Here is a 15,103-nt window from a genome sequence, read left to right on the forward strand (position 1 = left end):
CTATCACTTTTAAAAAAAAATACATGAATATAGATAAAGGGACGGTAGGCAACAATATAGTGTGTTCTGTGTACTGAATATGTATGTATAGAATTGGACCATTGTTACTAACTAAAGAGTGACCCACTGGTTCATAAACACACACATAAACCTAGTCACCTCCCTTGGTTACATAGTAGTTGTTACAAGCCAAGAGTCACAACTTAGACCCATATCCACATCTGTTTAAGTATAGATCTATGTGTTGTGGAATGATTTAAAAGTTAAATACATTTTTAAATTCTTCGTAACATGATTTTGATATTGCGCAGTAACTATTGAAATAGCTTTTTTGTAACTGGCTAATGAGAAATGTACTTGAGTGAAAAAGCAGTTATTTTATGTATGAGCCTAGTGTTAATTTTTCCTCTCATACTAATTGAATGTGTTATATGTTACCGTTAGCCATATTAACCAGAGACACAGCTATGTATGATGTTTATAGCTTAGAAATACTTGTATGTAGATGGTTTTCACATTGTTGTATTAGCTGTTTTAATTTTGTACATTATTGTAGGTGTGGACTTTAAGGGGACATAACTCTGCTATAACTCAACCTTTTACAGTGATTCCTTCAGTTATGTAACTTGGCTAAATGCTAGATTTTTTTTTTTTTTATTGATCTTGTAATTTTATAATGGTAAATTCACAATGGAATAGTGCCTGTATAATTTATTTTTAAATCTCCTGTTAACAACAATTTTGAAAGACCATTTTGCATTTAACTTTGACTTTTGGTTGGGTAACAAATAATTTTCAGTAGGTTTTTCAGAGATGAAACGAGGAAGTTGTTGTTTGTGTTATGTCCCCTTATGAGCCCTCTAGTACACTGACGTTTGTTGTGTAATCTCTTGGACAATATGACATCGACATTTTATACTGTTGTTGAGAAGTTTATTTTTGATAAATGACCACAAGAAGTGGTATTTATACATCCCAGTGCCGACATTGTTGTTAGTTTATTTATTCTTGTTTCTATGGTAACTACACTGCTTGATGAAAAGGGGGGGGGGGGGATAATTCCTCATAGTTAATATTTATTTAGATATTTCATGCTTAGTGAATTATTGTGGTTGAAGTTGAAACAGACAAAACTTATTAACTGAATAGCTAAATAATTATAAGAAAAATGTTTTTTTTAAAAATTAACTTAAGATGTATAGTCTTTTTTTTCAACATTTATCCCTAAGTGCCCTCCCTTGCCAAGAAATAAACTAAAAATACCTTTCCCCCCCCCCCCCCCCCTCCCTAAAAGCCCCATTCTTGATGCTTAAAATATGATGTATTCACAAAAATGTATGTATAAGGTAGCCAACTGAACTACTGCAGCACGCTAAGCATGTTGGGGCATGAAGTAGCACTAAGGCTACTACTGCAGTACGCCAAGAATGTTGGGGCATGAAGTAGCACTAAGGCTACTACTGCAGTACGCCAAGAATGTTGGGGCATGAAGTAGCACTAAGGCTACTACTGCAGTACGCCAAGAATGTTGGAGCATGAAGTAGCACTAAGACTACTACTGCAGCATGCCAAGCTTGTTGGGGCATGAAGTAGCACTAAGTCTACTTTCTAGACAACCTTTGGACGGGGCGCGTCCAGTGTAGTGGTGTTGATAGATCTCTGTAGTGATGTTTTAATGACGGCTAAAGGTTGATAGATCTCTGTAGTGATGTTTTAATGACGGCTAAAGCTGATCATAAGATGTGATACTTTTACGTCACAAAAACTTTTTTTTTTGTAATAAAACTGTTGAAGCAACCCCATGTGTGTTTGTTGTTTTTTTTTTATAGTTAAGCCAAAACCTCAACTTCAAACCAGACATTTTGGTAAATTTTCTAAATGTAATTGTTTTTCTTGCACAGGAATATCCATTTTTATTTTTAAAAATCTCTTTAGAATTATGAATTTTATTAATATTTAATGCATTAACGATTCAAGTAGAGTTCATACGTTTCTTGACCCCGGCTGACGAAGGGAAAGTGTGGTCAGTACGTCTACCCAGCAAGCCATACTTTCCCCTACGTGAGTCATATACGAGTATGCTGGACTAGTGTGTGTCCTCTAAACATTGATTAAGACTTATCTTTTCCTGATGATAATCAACACATTAAATTACATGATGTGTTAATTGTTACGCAGTCGAATCCGTGATCCTAACTCGTTTTAAGCGACATCTTGGTCGTATTATGCTTCATACTAAACGCATGCGTACACAGACACCTAGACTAATTGAAATTGAATTAAAATTATTTTAATTATTCAAAGTTCAACCAACATGAAAAACACTTTGTAATTGTCAGTTATTAGCCCGTGCAATGTAAATAACATCAGGTGTCAAGGTCATGTCTGTTTCGTCAAATAATAAAATCGCAACTTGAAAAATGTGGGGGTGGGGGAGGGAGATGTCTTTGAAGGTAATTATGTCAATAAGCCTTGTCAGGTAAATCTCTCTATATCCGTCAACTGTCAATGAATTTAATCTACCGCTTGCCTTCAATGTAGTCATATCAATAGACAACTCAGGTTAAACTACATTACTTCAACTGTCCGTTAATTAAATCTAACGCTTCCTTCAATAGACAAATCAGGTAAAGCTACACCCCGTCAACTGTCCGTTAATTAAACCTAACGCTTTCTTCAATAGACTAATCAGGTAAAGCTACACTCCGTCAACTGTCCGTTAATTAAATCTAAAGCTTCCTTCAATAGACAAATCAGGTAAAGCTACACTCCGTCAACTGTCCGTTAATTAAACCTAACGCTTTCTTCAATAGACTAATCAGGTAAAGCTACACTCCGTCAACTGTCCGTTAATTAAATCTCTTTCTTCAATAGACTAATCAGGTAAAGCTACACTCCGTCAGCTGTCCGTTAATTAAATCTAACGCTTCCTTCAATATACAAATCAGGTAAAGCTACACCCCGTCAACTGTCCGTTAATTAAATCTCTTCCTTCAATAGACTAATCAGGTAAAGCTACACCCCGTCAGCTGTCCGTTAATTAAATCTAACGCTTCCTTCAATAGCCTAATCAGGTAAAGCTACACCCCGTCAACTGTCCGTTAATTAAATCTAACGCTTCCTTCAATAGCCTAATCAGGTAAGGCTACAGCCCCGTCAGCAGTCTCCGGCTGTAGCTCCTCAACCTCCTGTGTGATGGCGCCCTCCTCTAGTTTCGCCATGCTCTCACTTTTACCTTGTTGAGCAGGCACCTTCTGGGAGGAGCGTCGGCGAGTTTTGCCGCCCTTTTTCTGATCGCTAGCGTCCGTTTGCTGACCGCTAGCGTCCTTTTCCTCAAAAGACAAGCGGTTTTGTCTGGAGGCTTTTCTGGTGCTGGCACCGGAACCTTGCCTCTCCCGGGGAACCGGCTCTGCATCGGTTTTTGGTACCTGCGCAGGCTGGCCCGCCTCTTCCGAGATACCGGAACTGTTTTTGATCGAGCTGATTCGTCGTCTGCTTTCTGGTCGCGAGGGTCTGATTGAAGATCGGCGTCGTCCGAAGACTTTGGTGGTGTCGTGAGGGGCGGCAGGGCTGCGGTGCTTGAGGTTGTTGTAGAGGCAGCGCTGGTTGATGCGGGGGTCGAAGGGGTCAAAGTCAAGGTCGCTGGTGTCGACGATCTTGTCGCAGTCACGTGCTGTGCGAAGGTTTCGGATCTCTAGGACTGGGGTTAGAGGTAAAGAATGTTAACAGTGGGTGGTAGAGGATGTTAGCAGTGGGTGGTAGAGGTAGAGAATGTTAACAGTGGGTGGTAGAGGATGTTAGCAGTGGGTGGTAGAGGTAGAGAATGTTAACAGTGGGTGGTAGAGGATGTTAGCAGTGGGTGGTAGAGGATGTTAGCAGTGGGGGGTAGAGGATGTTAGCAGTGGGTGGTAGAGGATGTTAGCAGTGGGTGGTAGAGGATGTTAGCAGTGGGTGGTAGAGGATGTTAGCAGTGGGTGGTAGAGGTAGAGGATGTTAGCAGTGGGTGGTAAAGGATGTTAGCAGTGGGTGGTAGAGGATGTTAGCAGTGGGTGGTAGAGGATGTTAGCAGTGGGTGGTAGAGGATGTTAGCAGTGGGTGGTAGAGGATGTTAGCAGTGGGTGGTAGAGGATGTTAGCAGTGGGTGGTAGAGGTAGAGGATGTTAGCAGTGGGTGGTAGAGGATGTTAGCAGTGGGAGGTAGAGGTAGAGGATGTTAGCAGTGGGTGGTAGAGGTAGAGGATGTTACCTTTATTCAATGCAGTTTTAGCTTTACCCAAGGGCGAGTCTTCTTCTATTACTAGGTGTAAAAATGAAAACAACAAATTAAATTTTTAAAACGATATATTATGCTAATTAGTTTACAATACGACAAATAGTTCAGCGTTAGAAGTATCTAAGAACAGCATATAAGGTTTTTTGTAAAAACTTCTAACGTGAGTACAATTTTGGTCTAATGAGGTCAAATACACATGTCCTTATGAAGATCTTTGCAATTCCCAATAACCGGAATCGTTTTTTTTTTTTTAAATCATTTCCGTATGGAAGTAATATTTTTTTTTTACTTTTTTTTTGGTACCGTGAACAAGATTTCATATATCTATTAGATTCTATACGTAGGTTTCTTTTAAATTTTAAACGATTTCTGGTTTAGGAATTGGTACTTTACTAAATTTCCTATAATTGATAAAACTTTAAGACTTTGTCTACCGTACCTAATATTTTTACTGATACCATCAGACGTTTGTTATACAAGAACATACACAAAAAAAGTTTATGGAAACTCACACTCGCTAAGAATGGTCTCAGCCTTTTAAGCAAATAGAAATATTTTTACTTTTTACTTTTTACAATGCCATCAGATGCTTAAATTTAACCAATGCAGCTGATTTGGTACTTTAAGCGGAACAGTACAAGAAAAACCATGCCGATGAAATTGAGAGAACTTCTAGTACCTGCTGATACATAGTGTTTTTTTCCGGAATTTTTTACTCCGGAGAGAGGGGCACTTGAAATATTTAGGGGGAGCAGACTAAATTTTCAAGGGGATGGGGGACGGACACTGGGAAAAGTTTATTTTTTTCAAAAATAAATTCTATTTCGTTCGGGAGGGGGGAGGGGGAGGGGCAGCGACGTTTTTCTAGAGGGCTCAGCCCCCTACCTCTCCTCTATTCCGAAAAGACGCCTGGAAGAAATTTTGTTGATATACCATGGTCAAGATTTGGGATAATTTACCTGGGGTGGGGCGGTCCTCTGTGTTCAATTTTTTGGCAACCTCATGTAACACGTTCTCAAAGTTCGCAGTCTCTACTGACGAATTTTGAAACGGTAGTACTGAAATGAACGTGGTAGAGGTGAGGTGGTGGATGGGTGGAGAAGTGAGGTGGTGGATGGGTGGAGAAGTGAGGTGGTGGATGGGTGGAATGATGGGTGGAGAAGTGAGTTGGTGGATGGGTGGAGAAGTGAGGTGGTGGATGGGTGGGGAAGTGAGTTGGTGGATGGGTGGAGAAGTGAGGTGGTTGATGGGTGGAGAAGTGAGGTGGTGGATGGGTGGAGAAGTGAGGTGGTGGATGGGTGGAGAAGTGAGGTGGTTGATGGGTGGAGAAGTGAGGTGGTGGATGGGTGGAGAAGTGAGGTGGTGGATGGGTGGAGAAGTGAGGTGGTGGATGGGTGGAGAAGTGAGGTGGTGGATGGGTGGAGAAGTGAGGTGGCGGATGGGTGGAGAAGTGAGGTGGTGGATGGGTGGATGGGTGGAGAAGTAAGGTGGTGTATCGGTGGGGAAGTTTGGGGAAGTGAGGTGGTGGATGGGTGGAGAAGTGAGGTGGTGGATGGGTGGGGAAGTTTGGGGAAGTGAGGTGGTGGATGGGTGGAGAAGTGAGGTGGTGGATGGGTGGAGAAGTGAGGTGGTGGATGGGTGGAGAAGTGAGGTGGTGGATGGGTGGGGAAGTTTGGGGAAGTGAGGGGTGGATGGGTGGATAGGTGGAGAAGTGAGGTGGTGGATGGGTGGAGAAGTGAGGTGGTGGGTGGGTGGAGAAGTGAGGTGGTGGATGGTTGGAGAAGTGAGGTGGTGGATGGGTGGAAACTCTGCGGACAACTTTGATTGCAGGTCAACTATTTCTCACTCACTCACTCACTCACTCACTCACTCACTCACTCACTCACTCACTCACTCACTCACTCACTCACTCACTCACTCACTCACTCACTCACTCACTCACTCACTCACTCACTCACTCACTCACTTCCCAAACCACTCACTCACTCACTCACACATGTGGTACACTCACACCTTACCTGATGTCTTGTCGTAAACACTAACCACTGCACTTGGTTCCTTCGCCACAATTTCCGTCGCAATTTCCGGAGACGTCTCTGGGATATAGACCAGCCTCACCTTTGGCTGAATAATTCTGGCATTTCCCCAACGCTCGGCCATGATCCTCCACTTCCAGTTGGTCTGAGTGCCTCGGTCGATTCTCGGTACCCGGAAAAGCTGTTTGATCAGAACGTCGCCCAGGTTGACGTATTTCTCCAGTTTTTCCGGATTTTCTAACGAACAAACAACAGAAAACACTTTCTTCCAGCTCGGGGGAGGGGGGGTGGTGTTCAGCAACATAAATCAAGCAGAGAGTTCTAACACAAGCAACACATTTTGTTACTCATTGTCACTGAAACATTTTGCACTGAGAAAAAAATGTATCCTAAAATAATTATACTCCAAGACCTTTTCTCCGTGATATTTTTATAATTTGTCCGAAAATTGGTTTATTCGACCAAAATTCCTTCCTTTTGAGTTTAGTTGTTTTTTTTTTTTAATCTAAAGTCTCCTGGTAAAAGCCATCCTCTCGACCCATAAGTTATAGGAAAATAAATGTATAGAAGATAATGTTACTTTGCCTACGATCATATCAATACTGTGAGATACTGAGAGCAAGAGGGAGTCAGAAAAAGAGAAGGGGGGGGGGGGGAGGGAGGGCAGAGAGAGGCGAAGTCAAAAAGAGGCATACCTTGATAGTCTGACAACCAGTGTTTCATCCAGACTTTTTTCTCCTAGGGGGTGGGGCACTTGAAAAAAAAATTCGGCGGGGGGGGGGGGGGGGGACGGACTAAAATTACCGAGGGGCGGAAACTGGTAAAAGTAAATATTTTTTTAATATGAATTTTATTTCGTTCGGAGGGGGGGGGGGGGGGCGGTAGACGTTTTTCGGTGTGGGAGGGAACACAACCCCCCCCCCCCCCCCCAAACCCAGCTTTAATTTTATTTCAAAGCTGAGTTGTCTATCTTAACTTGGGATGTCCTGTTAAGGAATGTAATGGTACATGCTAGACGCTAGTGCCTAAACTAAACTTACTAGTTTCACCGTACAACATAATCTCTTTCAATAGCTTCAGCTCTGTAAAGCTGTCCATTCGGTGTTTGTTCATCTTTAAGTATTGGCTAGTCATGATTTATGAATTTATCGAGTTTTTATCAGTGGTTTGCCTAAGCTTTCGATTTACTTTACAAGTTTGCGTGAGATTGTATCATTTTAGCGCTTTTTAGTGCTGCGGTGTAAATATAAGTATCTTGCGCACCGCTAAAAATGAAACTTCACACATTTCTCTATATCTTTCTCTCTCTCTCTCAACATACACACACACACACACAAACACACACACACACATTTGATTCGAGACTATGATATTAGTATATTGATCTGTAGGCCTATGTATAGAACTTGAAGATAAGTACGACAATACACATAGTCAAGAAAATGTTAAAAGCTGTTAACATTGTGTCGATCTAGGTGGATTCTTGTTATCTAGACAAATACTGAAGACATTTGAAGTGTGTACAGTTTAATAGCTGTGTACGTAAATTCATCAATTATTTACACATTAAAACCGAGGCGGCTGCGAGGGAGGAAAACTCTTCTAGTTCCAGCCATTGTGGTGGAGCCACTGGGCTCTGGCGATGACGTCATTGCTGTAGTCATTTCCGGTGGTGCCGATGTCAAGTCCACCCCATGTCTGGACGTTGCTGACGCCAGAGTTGTAGGCGGCACAACCACCTGTAGGCAGACGGGAGAAAATATCAATAGGCGGCACAACCACCTGTAGGCAGACGGGAGAAAATATCAATAGATGAACACATTGGCGTAGCTACTGTGGAGTAGGGGGGGGGGCACCCCGGGGAACACCAAGTGTCATATTTACGTACATAAGAAAAATGATTGCACATTAGGTTAATTATGGGACGGCGTGGCCTAAGAGGTTGATCGCAAGGCTGCTAGCCCGAAGGTCTTGAGTTCGAACCCGGGTCCAAGTTAGTAGAATGTCCCTAAGTTCACCCAGCTCTGACGAGTATCTAACTCATGTAAGGTAAAGTAAATTCTACTGGGCAAAGTGCTGACCACACCTTCCCTTCGTAAGCTGAGGTCAAGAAAAATATGAACTCTACTTCAACTGCCCAATGGATCGCTAGATCTCACAAGGATTATTTACTTTTACTTTACTTTATATTAGTTAATTAACTCTCTACTCTAGGAAGGGATTGGACCACAAAACTAACAACAAACGATGCTATACATAGCAACATAGACAAAAAAACGCATCCACCATGTGTTAGATAAATTGATGAACAAGACAGTAATGGTGCTATTTACACATCTAGACGTGAAGATTGATAAAGGAACAGAAGCAGGACAACACGTAAACCTGCTTAAAACAATCACCCTTATATCAGTATGTTATTAGAATATGCAGCTTTTTCATAAGTGATAAAGAAATTGTATTGTAGAATAATAGTCTTTGCTATAGTCTCTTAATAATTATCGCTTGATGGTGATGACCTATAATTCTCTCAATGTCCGTAAACGCTGGTAAGTACTCCGATTACTGGATGTATGCGATGGATTAAAGTTATGTACAGATCACACAATATTCAACCGATAAGTTACTAAGAGAAATACAGATGCCAGCCTTTTCAAAAGTAATCGAAAACCTATGGTGTGGCGGGGCCATGGTGAGGATGAACTAAAATTACATTCCAATAAAAGCGCTAAATTGGACTCGGTAGGAAATAAAATACACTGCCAAGGGAGACTTGGATACTCCCGCCCTAGAAACGGCAAACAAGAGTCAGACTGTCTTGGGGAACTTCAGAGGAATTAACTGGAAACGGAAATAATGTTATGTGAGGTCTCCACGTACAAGCGCTACGACGGGGCATATGAGAGGATGTACATTTAATTGTGTTGCAGTCGCATATAGTCTCTAGTTCAGGATCAAACCCAGATGGTAAATGTACGCTACGTATTCAAAAACACATAATTTGATTATTCTAACATTTATTCTTGACAGTTAAATGTAACGGCGATACATTTTAACAAATTTAAAGGGGAACTTGTATTTTGCTTATAATTATTAATGATTCGACTATTTTGAAAGAAAAATTATTTTACCTTGTAAAGCTTGATGTTGGCTCCAGGATGGATGTTTTGCATGAACCTAAAAATAGATGTTACCGATATAGTGCGTAACTGATATATATATATATATATATATATATATATATATATATATATATATATATATATATATATATAACTGTTACCGATGTATTGCGTAACTGATACATATATATATATATATATATATATATATATATATATATATATATATATATATATATATATATATACATATACGTATATATATATATAATATGTATTATGTAGAAGATGTATACATGATCGATATTAATGACAAGTTGCAGGTTTCACAACAAATACATAGACCTTCGTTTCGAAATGCCAACCATCGTCACAGACACGTCTCCTACCCACAGCTCTAGCACACTTACAACCCGCCCCCCTCCCCATTAAGCCGACCTACTGACCTGGTTGATGTAAGGCACCAGAAGTCTATGGACCATCATCTCGATGTGCTCACAGCTGTCCCAGGGCACAGATTTGCAGGGCAGACCAGAGTGAGTAATGTCACACTGTGGACAAATTAAATCATCGTCAAAACTCACAGTCCAGTTTAAATGGTGCTAATATAGAACACGTTCATACAATAGAACCGGATGTTCTTGAAATCTCATGGACACGGTCTAATGAGATGGTCTCAGACCTGCATGATGCCCCAGGCGGCGCCGTGGTCACCGTACCCTCCAGTGGAAACAAGCAGGGATCCGCCTCTGGACTCTCTGCTGGCGATGGCGGCGATGACGGAGGCTTGGATACCTGACAACAACATCACAAATTCAATTTTATTCAACAATTTTTTTTTCAAACATGATTGTAAACAGGGCTCGATAAAAAAAAAATTTACAGTTAATTTTTTTTTCAACTCGGCTTTTTCCTGTTTTTATAATAAATTATAGAGAAATAAAATTCTACATGTGTATTACTAACAAGTGATGAGAAAGTAAATCCACTTAACTAACATTCCCTACCACTCCTATTTAATCCTTAACTGTTAACAGTTACGATTAAGTAACTTGCTTTTAAGTATATTTCGAAAGTACCTTCGTACAGCTGTGGTGAAATTGACCTAAAGCTATAACTATGCTTACAAGTTAATATTAAAGTTATGCTTACAGTTATGTTTGAGTTAACTACTTAATTCTTAAAACTTACGATCAATTGACCTACTCTCATTCAGTGTCAACTGACCCAGTTAAAAATGCCGTCATTTGACCTACTTACAGTTGTTGTCAGCGGTTGCCTGATAACAATGCCTGTGGTTGTTTAAAGCAGGTAGGTCATGCTGGACCTCGGCGTTTGAAGCGGCGACACCTGAACAAAAGGGCATTCAAATCGTAAACAAAAGATAAGCTAAACCTGACAAACATTTGTAAATCAAAGCAGAATTAAACACAAGTTAAATGTGCTAGCCAATGACTAACTGTTCCCAAGTAAACTGAAGTTTCGCAATGGTCAAGTAAACCTAATAAACCGAATTCGTACAAATGGAAAGTTAGCTTAGTAAACCGAAGCTGTTCGAAGACAAAATTAACTTTGTTTCATAAAGGTTTTCAACGAACAAATTTAACTTAGTAAACTAAAAGTGTTAAAAAGCAAAAGTTAACTTAGTAAAGCCAATGTGTTTAAAGTTCAAATTCTCTCTGTATGCTACAGGGGTTCAAAATCCAACTTAACTTAGTAAACATAAGGGTTTAAAAATACGAAGTTTAAGTCAAAAACAAAAGTTTAGCTAATCTCATATGAGGAACTTAAGCCTAAAGTGTGATACTAAACGAGTCTTGGTACCTTACTTAAACATTGTCATTATTCGTATTATCAAAAAATGTTTCAGTGAAAATAAAATGTCAACAGAAGAAATTCAAATGTTAATGTCTGGTTATGTCAAGTTTGACATCACACAAATGACAGAGTCAACAAGTCATATGGGACGACACATTAACAACACATCAACCACATATAAACCACATATCAACGACACAACAACGACACAACAACCACACATCAACGACACATCAGCGACACCTGCACTTACCCCCAGTGTGTTTGCCCGTGGGGTGGAGCTGCATGACGTCACCATGGCAGGTTCTGGGTGCTAGAGGGTAGAGGAAACCAAAGTTTTTTTGTTAGATCATTCTCTCAGTTTTCTAAGTATAAGTGTGTTAGGAGGGGGACTTACAACTTACGGGAGGGGGGGGGGGGTCGCACCTTTTAAGTATATGAATTTTTTATAAATATTTTTTCTTCCTCTATTGTAGGGAGGTTGGGGGGGGGGGGCTGCTCATTGGCGAACTACTCTCCCAAAGAGATTTCAGAATAAAACTCTGGTTTCTTCTAAATTTTAGAAAATTTTAGTTTTTTTTTTTTTTTTATAGAATGAATAACTTACTTATAAAAGAAAAGAAAGAACACGTATATATCTGTAGATTGTTTATTTATGTGTTTGCTATCAATGTACGAGTAATTACAATTTCATCAATGTATACGAATGTAAGTTAATTTCAGAGAACTAACCCAGTTTCGAACTCGAAACACTCGGATTAGCAGACTAGCTCTCTACCTCTAGGCCACGCCATCTTATTGGCAATAAGTAAATCTCTGGTTTTGTATAAGAATGTTTTCTTACCAGCATATGCATAAGCCAGGACTGAACAGAGTACTAGCAGAAACATGACGAATTTTTCAAAACAAACTTTTTAAGCTCAACAAGAAATGATGTGATTTATCTCCGAATCTCTCCCTGTTTTATACCTGAGCCTTTCAAGAAAAATTACCTGACTGAAGTGTGGTATTAGGTCAAGCAGGTTTTTAGTTCGTTCTTGGTATTCATTTAAGTAACGAGGGTTGTTTGTATAATTAATGCAAGCAAGTTTACATACAGTTTAAAAAGGAAAGGTGTGCGTTATTTTAGCTCTATTTTTTAAATCTGGAGATTTGGAGATAAAAGTGCATGTATAACGTTACAGTTAGCGGCACGATTTAAAATGTGGATGATGTAGGTTGGTGATTCTGTTAGTTGAACAACCAAACTAAGACGGGTTGGTGTAGGTTGGTGATTCTGTTAGTTGAACAACCAAACTAAGGCAGGTTGGTGTAGTAAAACATGCAGGTTAATTTAGTCAGGGGAACAATAAAGGTAGGTTAATTTAGTCAGGGGGAGTAATACAGGCAGGTTAATTTTGTCAGGGGAGTAATGCAGGCAGGTTAAGAGGGTCAGGGGAAGTAATAAATACAGGTTAATTCCGTCAGGGGGAGTGACTAGGCAGGTTAATTTAATTTTGTCAGGAAAGTAATACAGGCAGGTTAATTTAGCAAGCGGGAGTAATACAGGCAGGTTAATTTTGTCAGGGGGGGGTAATAAAGGCAGGTTAATTTAGTCAGGGGGAGTAATACAGGCGGGTCAAGAAGGTCATGGGAAGTAATAAAAACAGGTTAATTCAGCCAGTGGGTGTAAAAAATGCAGGTTAAGTTAGTCAGGGGGAGTAATACAGGCAGGTTAATTCGGTCAGGGGAAGTAATAAATGCAGTTGAAGTAAGACAGGTGAAGGAAGAGATACATGCAGGAGAAGTGATACATGCAGATGAAGTAAAGACAAATCAAGCTAGAAAAGCGAAATAAGAAAGCTAGGTGGTGTGACAAAAATAGACAGACACGTATAGACAGTCAGATGTAGGATAGATGGGTGAAGAAAAGCGGATCCTATGTGTTAGACGAGAATGGACAGACAAATGAACAGACAGACAAGTAAGATCGTTATGTAGCTACATTAAAACAAAAAGTTATAGATTATATTATAAACAAAAACAAAATAATTACAAGAAACATCTTTGAATATGTGAAGTTCAATTGGAGCACTAAGTTCCTTAGTTGATATAACCATTAAGCTGTTGATTTATATGTAACGATACTTCTTATCATTTAAAAATTTAAACCGAAATTTTTTTTGGTGCTGTCAAGAAATTGGTTCAATTTTACTTTTGAAATGTTAAGGTATATTTTAATAGAAATTTATAGTTATAGTTTTATTTAATGATGATGCAAGACAACAGATGTATTATTCGCATACATTTTAATGTAAAACACAAATCCTTAACACGAGCACGTAAGCATTAGTAACTTGATATTCAACGGAGATATGGGTTGGTCAAACATATCGACCAATTAGAAATCAGATTACCGGTAATTCAGGTGGTCAGAGTCACGTGGTTTGACCTCGCTCAAGTTGTTAGCGTCAGTTGTGTTGCTTGCCTTTATGGTTTACAGAGGCGTAGCGACCCTTCCCGGCGCCCGGGGACAAACTTTTCGATTAGCACCCCCCTCAAGATTTTGATTTGCACCCCCCCCCCCGCTCAAACTTTCGATTTGCATCCCCCCCCTCAAACTTTCGATTTGCACCCCCCTCGACCTTTCAATTTATTTTTCCAACCCATTTTGGCGCCCCCTAAGGTCGGTGCCCGGGGACATATGTCCCCCCCCCCCCCCTCGCTACGCTACTGATGATTTATATGTTGTTGTAGTGTCTGATAATACCACAAAAATGGAATCGTCGCATAAGAAGAGGGCAGAGTGTTATATTACTGAATACAAGTATTAATCGTCCATCTCAATGCTAACCCTATCCCTAAGTCCTTCCCTAACTCTAATACATGACCATACAACTTAACCTTAAAATGGAATACCATGAACAATATACACACCCATTTTCCGAACAGTCTATTGACAGACATCAATAATAAGATTTTTTCCGACTCAGGGTGGTGTAAAACGCTGAGATTTATCGACTTTTCGTATAATTAAAATACTTCCTCTATACTTCCTAAACAAGAATGTAGAAAAAGGATAATCCATTCGTAAATCATAAACTACGTTTAAAAAAAGGGGAAGTAAGCTAGGGGTAAGCTGATTTTTTAAAGTAATACAGTGTTAGCTCCTCGAATATCTCTGAGTATTATTTTTAGAGTTATTTAAATTCAAAAACGTTTTTTTGTTTGTTGGTGGGTTAGTGGCTAATCTGGTCCCTCGATATTTGACACAATTCTAATGCAGTCTAAAATTTACTCATGTACTAGTCTCAGCAGACAATGCAACAATAGCAAGGTTTTATTTTGATAAAAAAGGTCGATAAATAAGTAAAATGTAGTTGAGTAAAGGAATATTTGTTGAATAATGACAAGGGAGATAGCAATAGGTTATTTTTCAAATGACCTCTGGATCAGCCTGGCTTCTACGGTGAACTGGAGGTCACGGATGATTGGTTTTCACGTCTGAAAGGGATTAACTACGTTGAGAAGGGGAATAGGAAATGTCTTTTAGAGATCGCGAGATACTGGTCAGTCTTTAAAACATTATTTTAATTCTATGTAGGGTATTCATCAATAAGAACAAATTAATCAGAAGTAAAAAAAAACATTTCAATGGGCGCTCACTAATTTCTTACAAATATTATCGACCGATGCTTTTATGGCGGTAGAAAGTTTTTATTTTATTTCCAGTGCATTTAAAACGTATTATTATAATGGTTTTTATATTTAGAGTACAGGACACAGAGGGTTTTGAAATGAGTTGATGTAAGTAAAGAAAGGTGACCTGTTACGGTTGGAGGAAGCACAAATGAAGAATGTAACATAAAGACGAGA

At 39.6% G+C, this 15,103-nt stretch overlaps 2 protein-coding genes and 1 long non-coding RNA gene across 3 annotated transcripts; 1 reads left to right on the forward strand and 2 right to left on the reverse strand.

The window, feature by feature from the left end:
* The first annotated feature begins 1,294 nt into the window (after positions 1-1,294).
* Positions 1,295-1,798, forward strand: LOC131934969 (uncharacterized). Its single transcript, XR_009385855.1, has 2 exons — positions 1,295-1,647; positions 1,689-1,798. It is a non-coding gene; the product is annotated as an uncharacterized LOC131934969 (long non-coding RNA).
* Positions 1,799-2,822: 1,024 nt separating this feature from the next.
* Positions 2,823-7,496, reverse strand: LOC131934948 (uncharacterized). The gene is made up of 5 exons (XM_059291220.1): positions 7,349-7,496; positions 6,291-6,545; positions 5,232-5,330; positions 4,246-4,296; positions 2,823-3,700 (listed from the first exon to the last, which is right to left on the reverse strand). The coding sequence occupies exons 1-5, from the start codon at positions 7,440-7,442 to the stop codon at positions 3,132-3,134; spliced, it is 1,068 nt and encodes a 355-aa protein (XP_059147203.1). The 5' UTR covers positions 7,443-7,496; the 3' UTR covers positions 2,823-3,131.
* A 322-nt stretch (positions 7,497-7,818) lies between these two features.
* Positions 7,819-12,259, reverse strand: LOC131934965 (glycine, glutamate and proline-rich protein). Its single transcript, XM_059291239.1, has 7 exons — positions 12,093-12,259; positions 11,502-11,561; positions 10,691-10,780; positions 10,113-10,225; positions 9,877-9,981; positions 9,440-9,485; positions 7,819-8,047 (listed from the first exon to the last, which is right to left on the reverse strand). The coding sequence occupies exons 1-7, from the start codon at positions 12,136-12,138 to the stop codon at positions 7,911-7,913; spliced, it is 597 nt and encodes a 198-aa protein (XP_059147222.1). The 5' UTR covers positions 12,139-12,259; the 3' UTR covers positions 7,819-7,910.
* Between the last annotated feature and the right edge of the window lie 2,844 nt (positions 12,260-15,103).

The sequence above is a fragment of the Physella acuta genome, unplaced genomic scaffold (genome assembly GCF_028476545.2).
Source record: "Physella acuta isolate Inbredline_101_S28 unplaced genomic scaffold, ASM2847654v3 ptg000124l, whole genome shotgun sequence".
In the NCBI taxonomy this organism is placed as follows: domain Eukaryota; kingdom Metazoa; phylum Mollusca; class Gastropoda; family Physidae; genus Physella; species Physella acuta.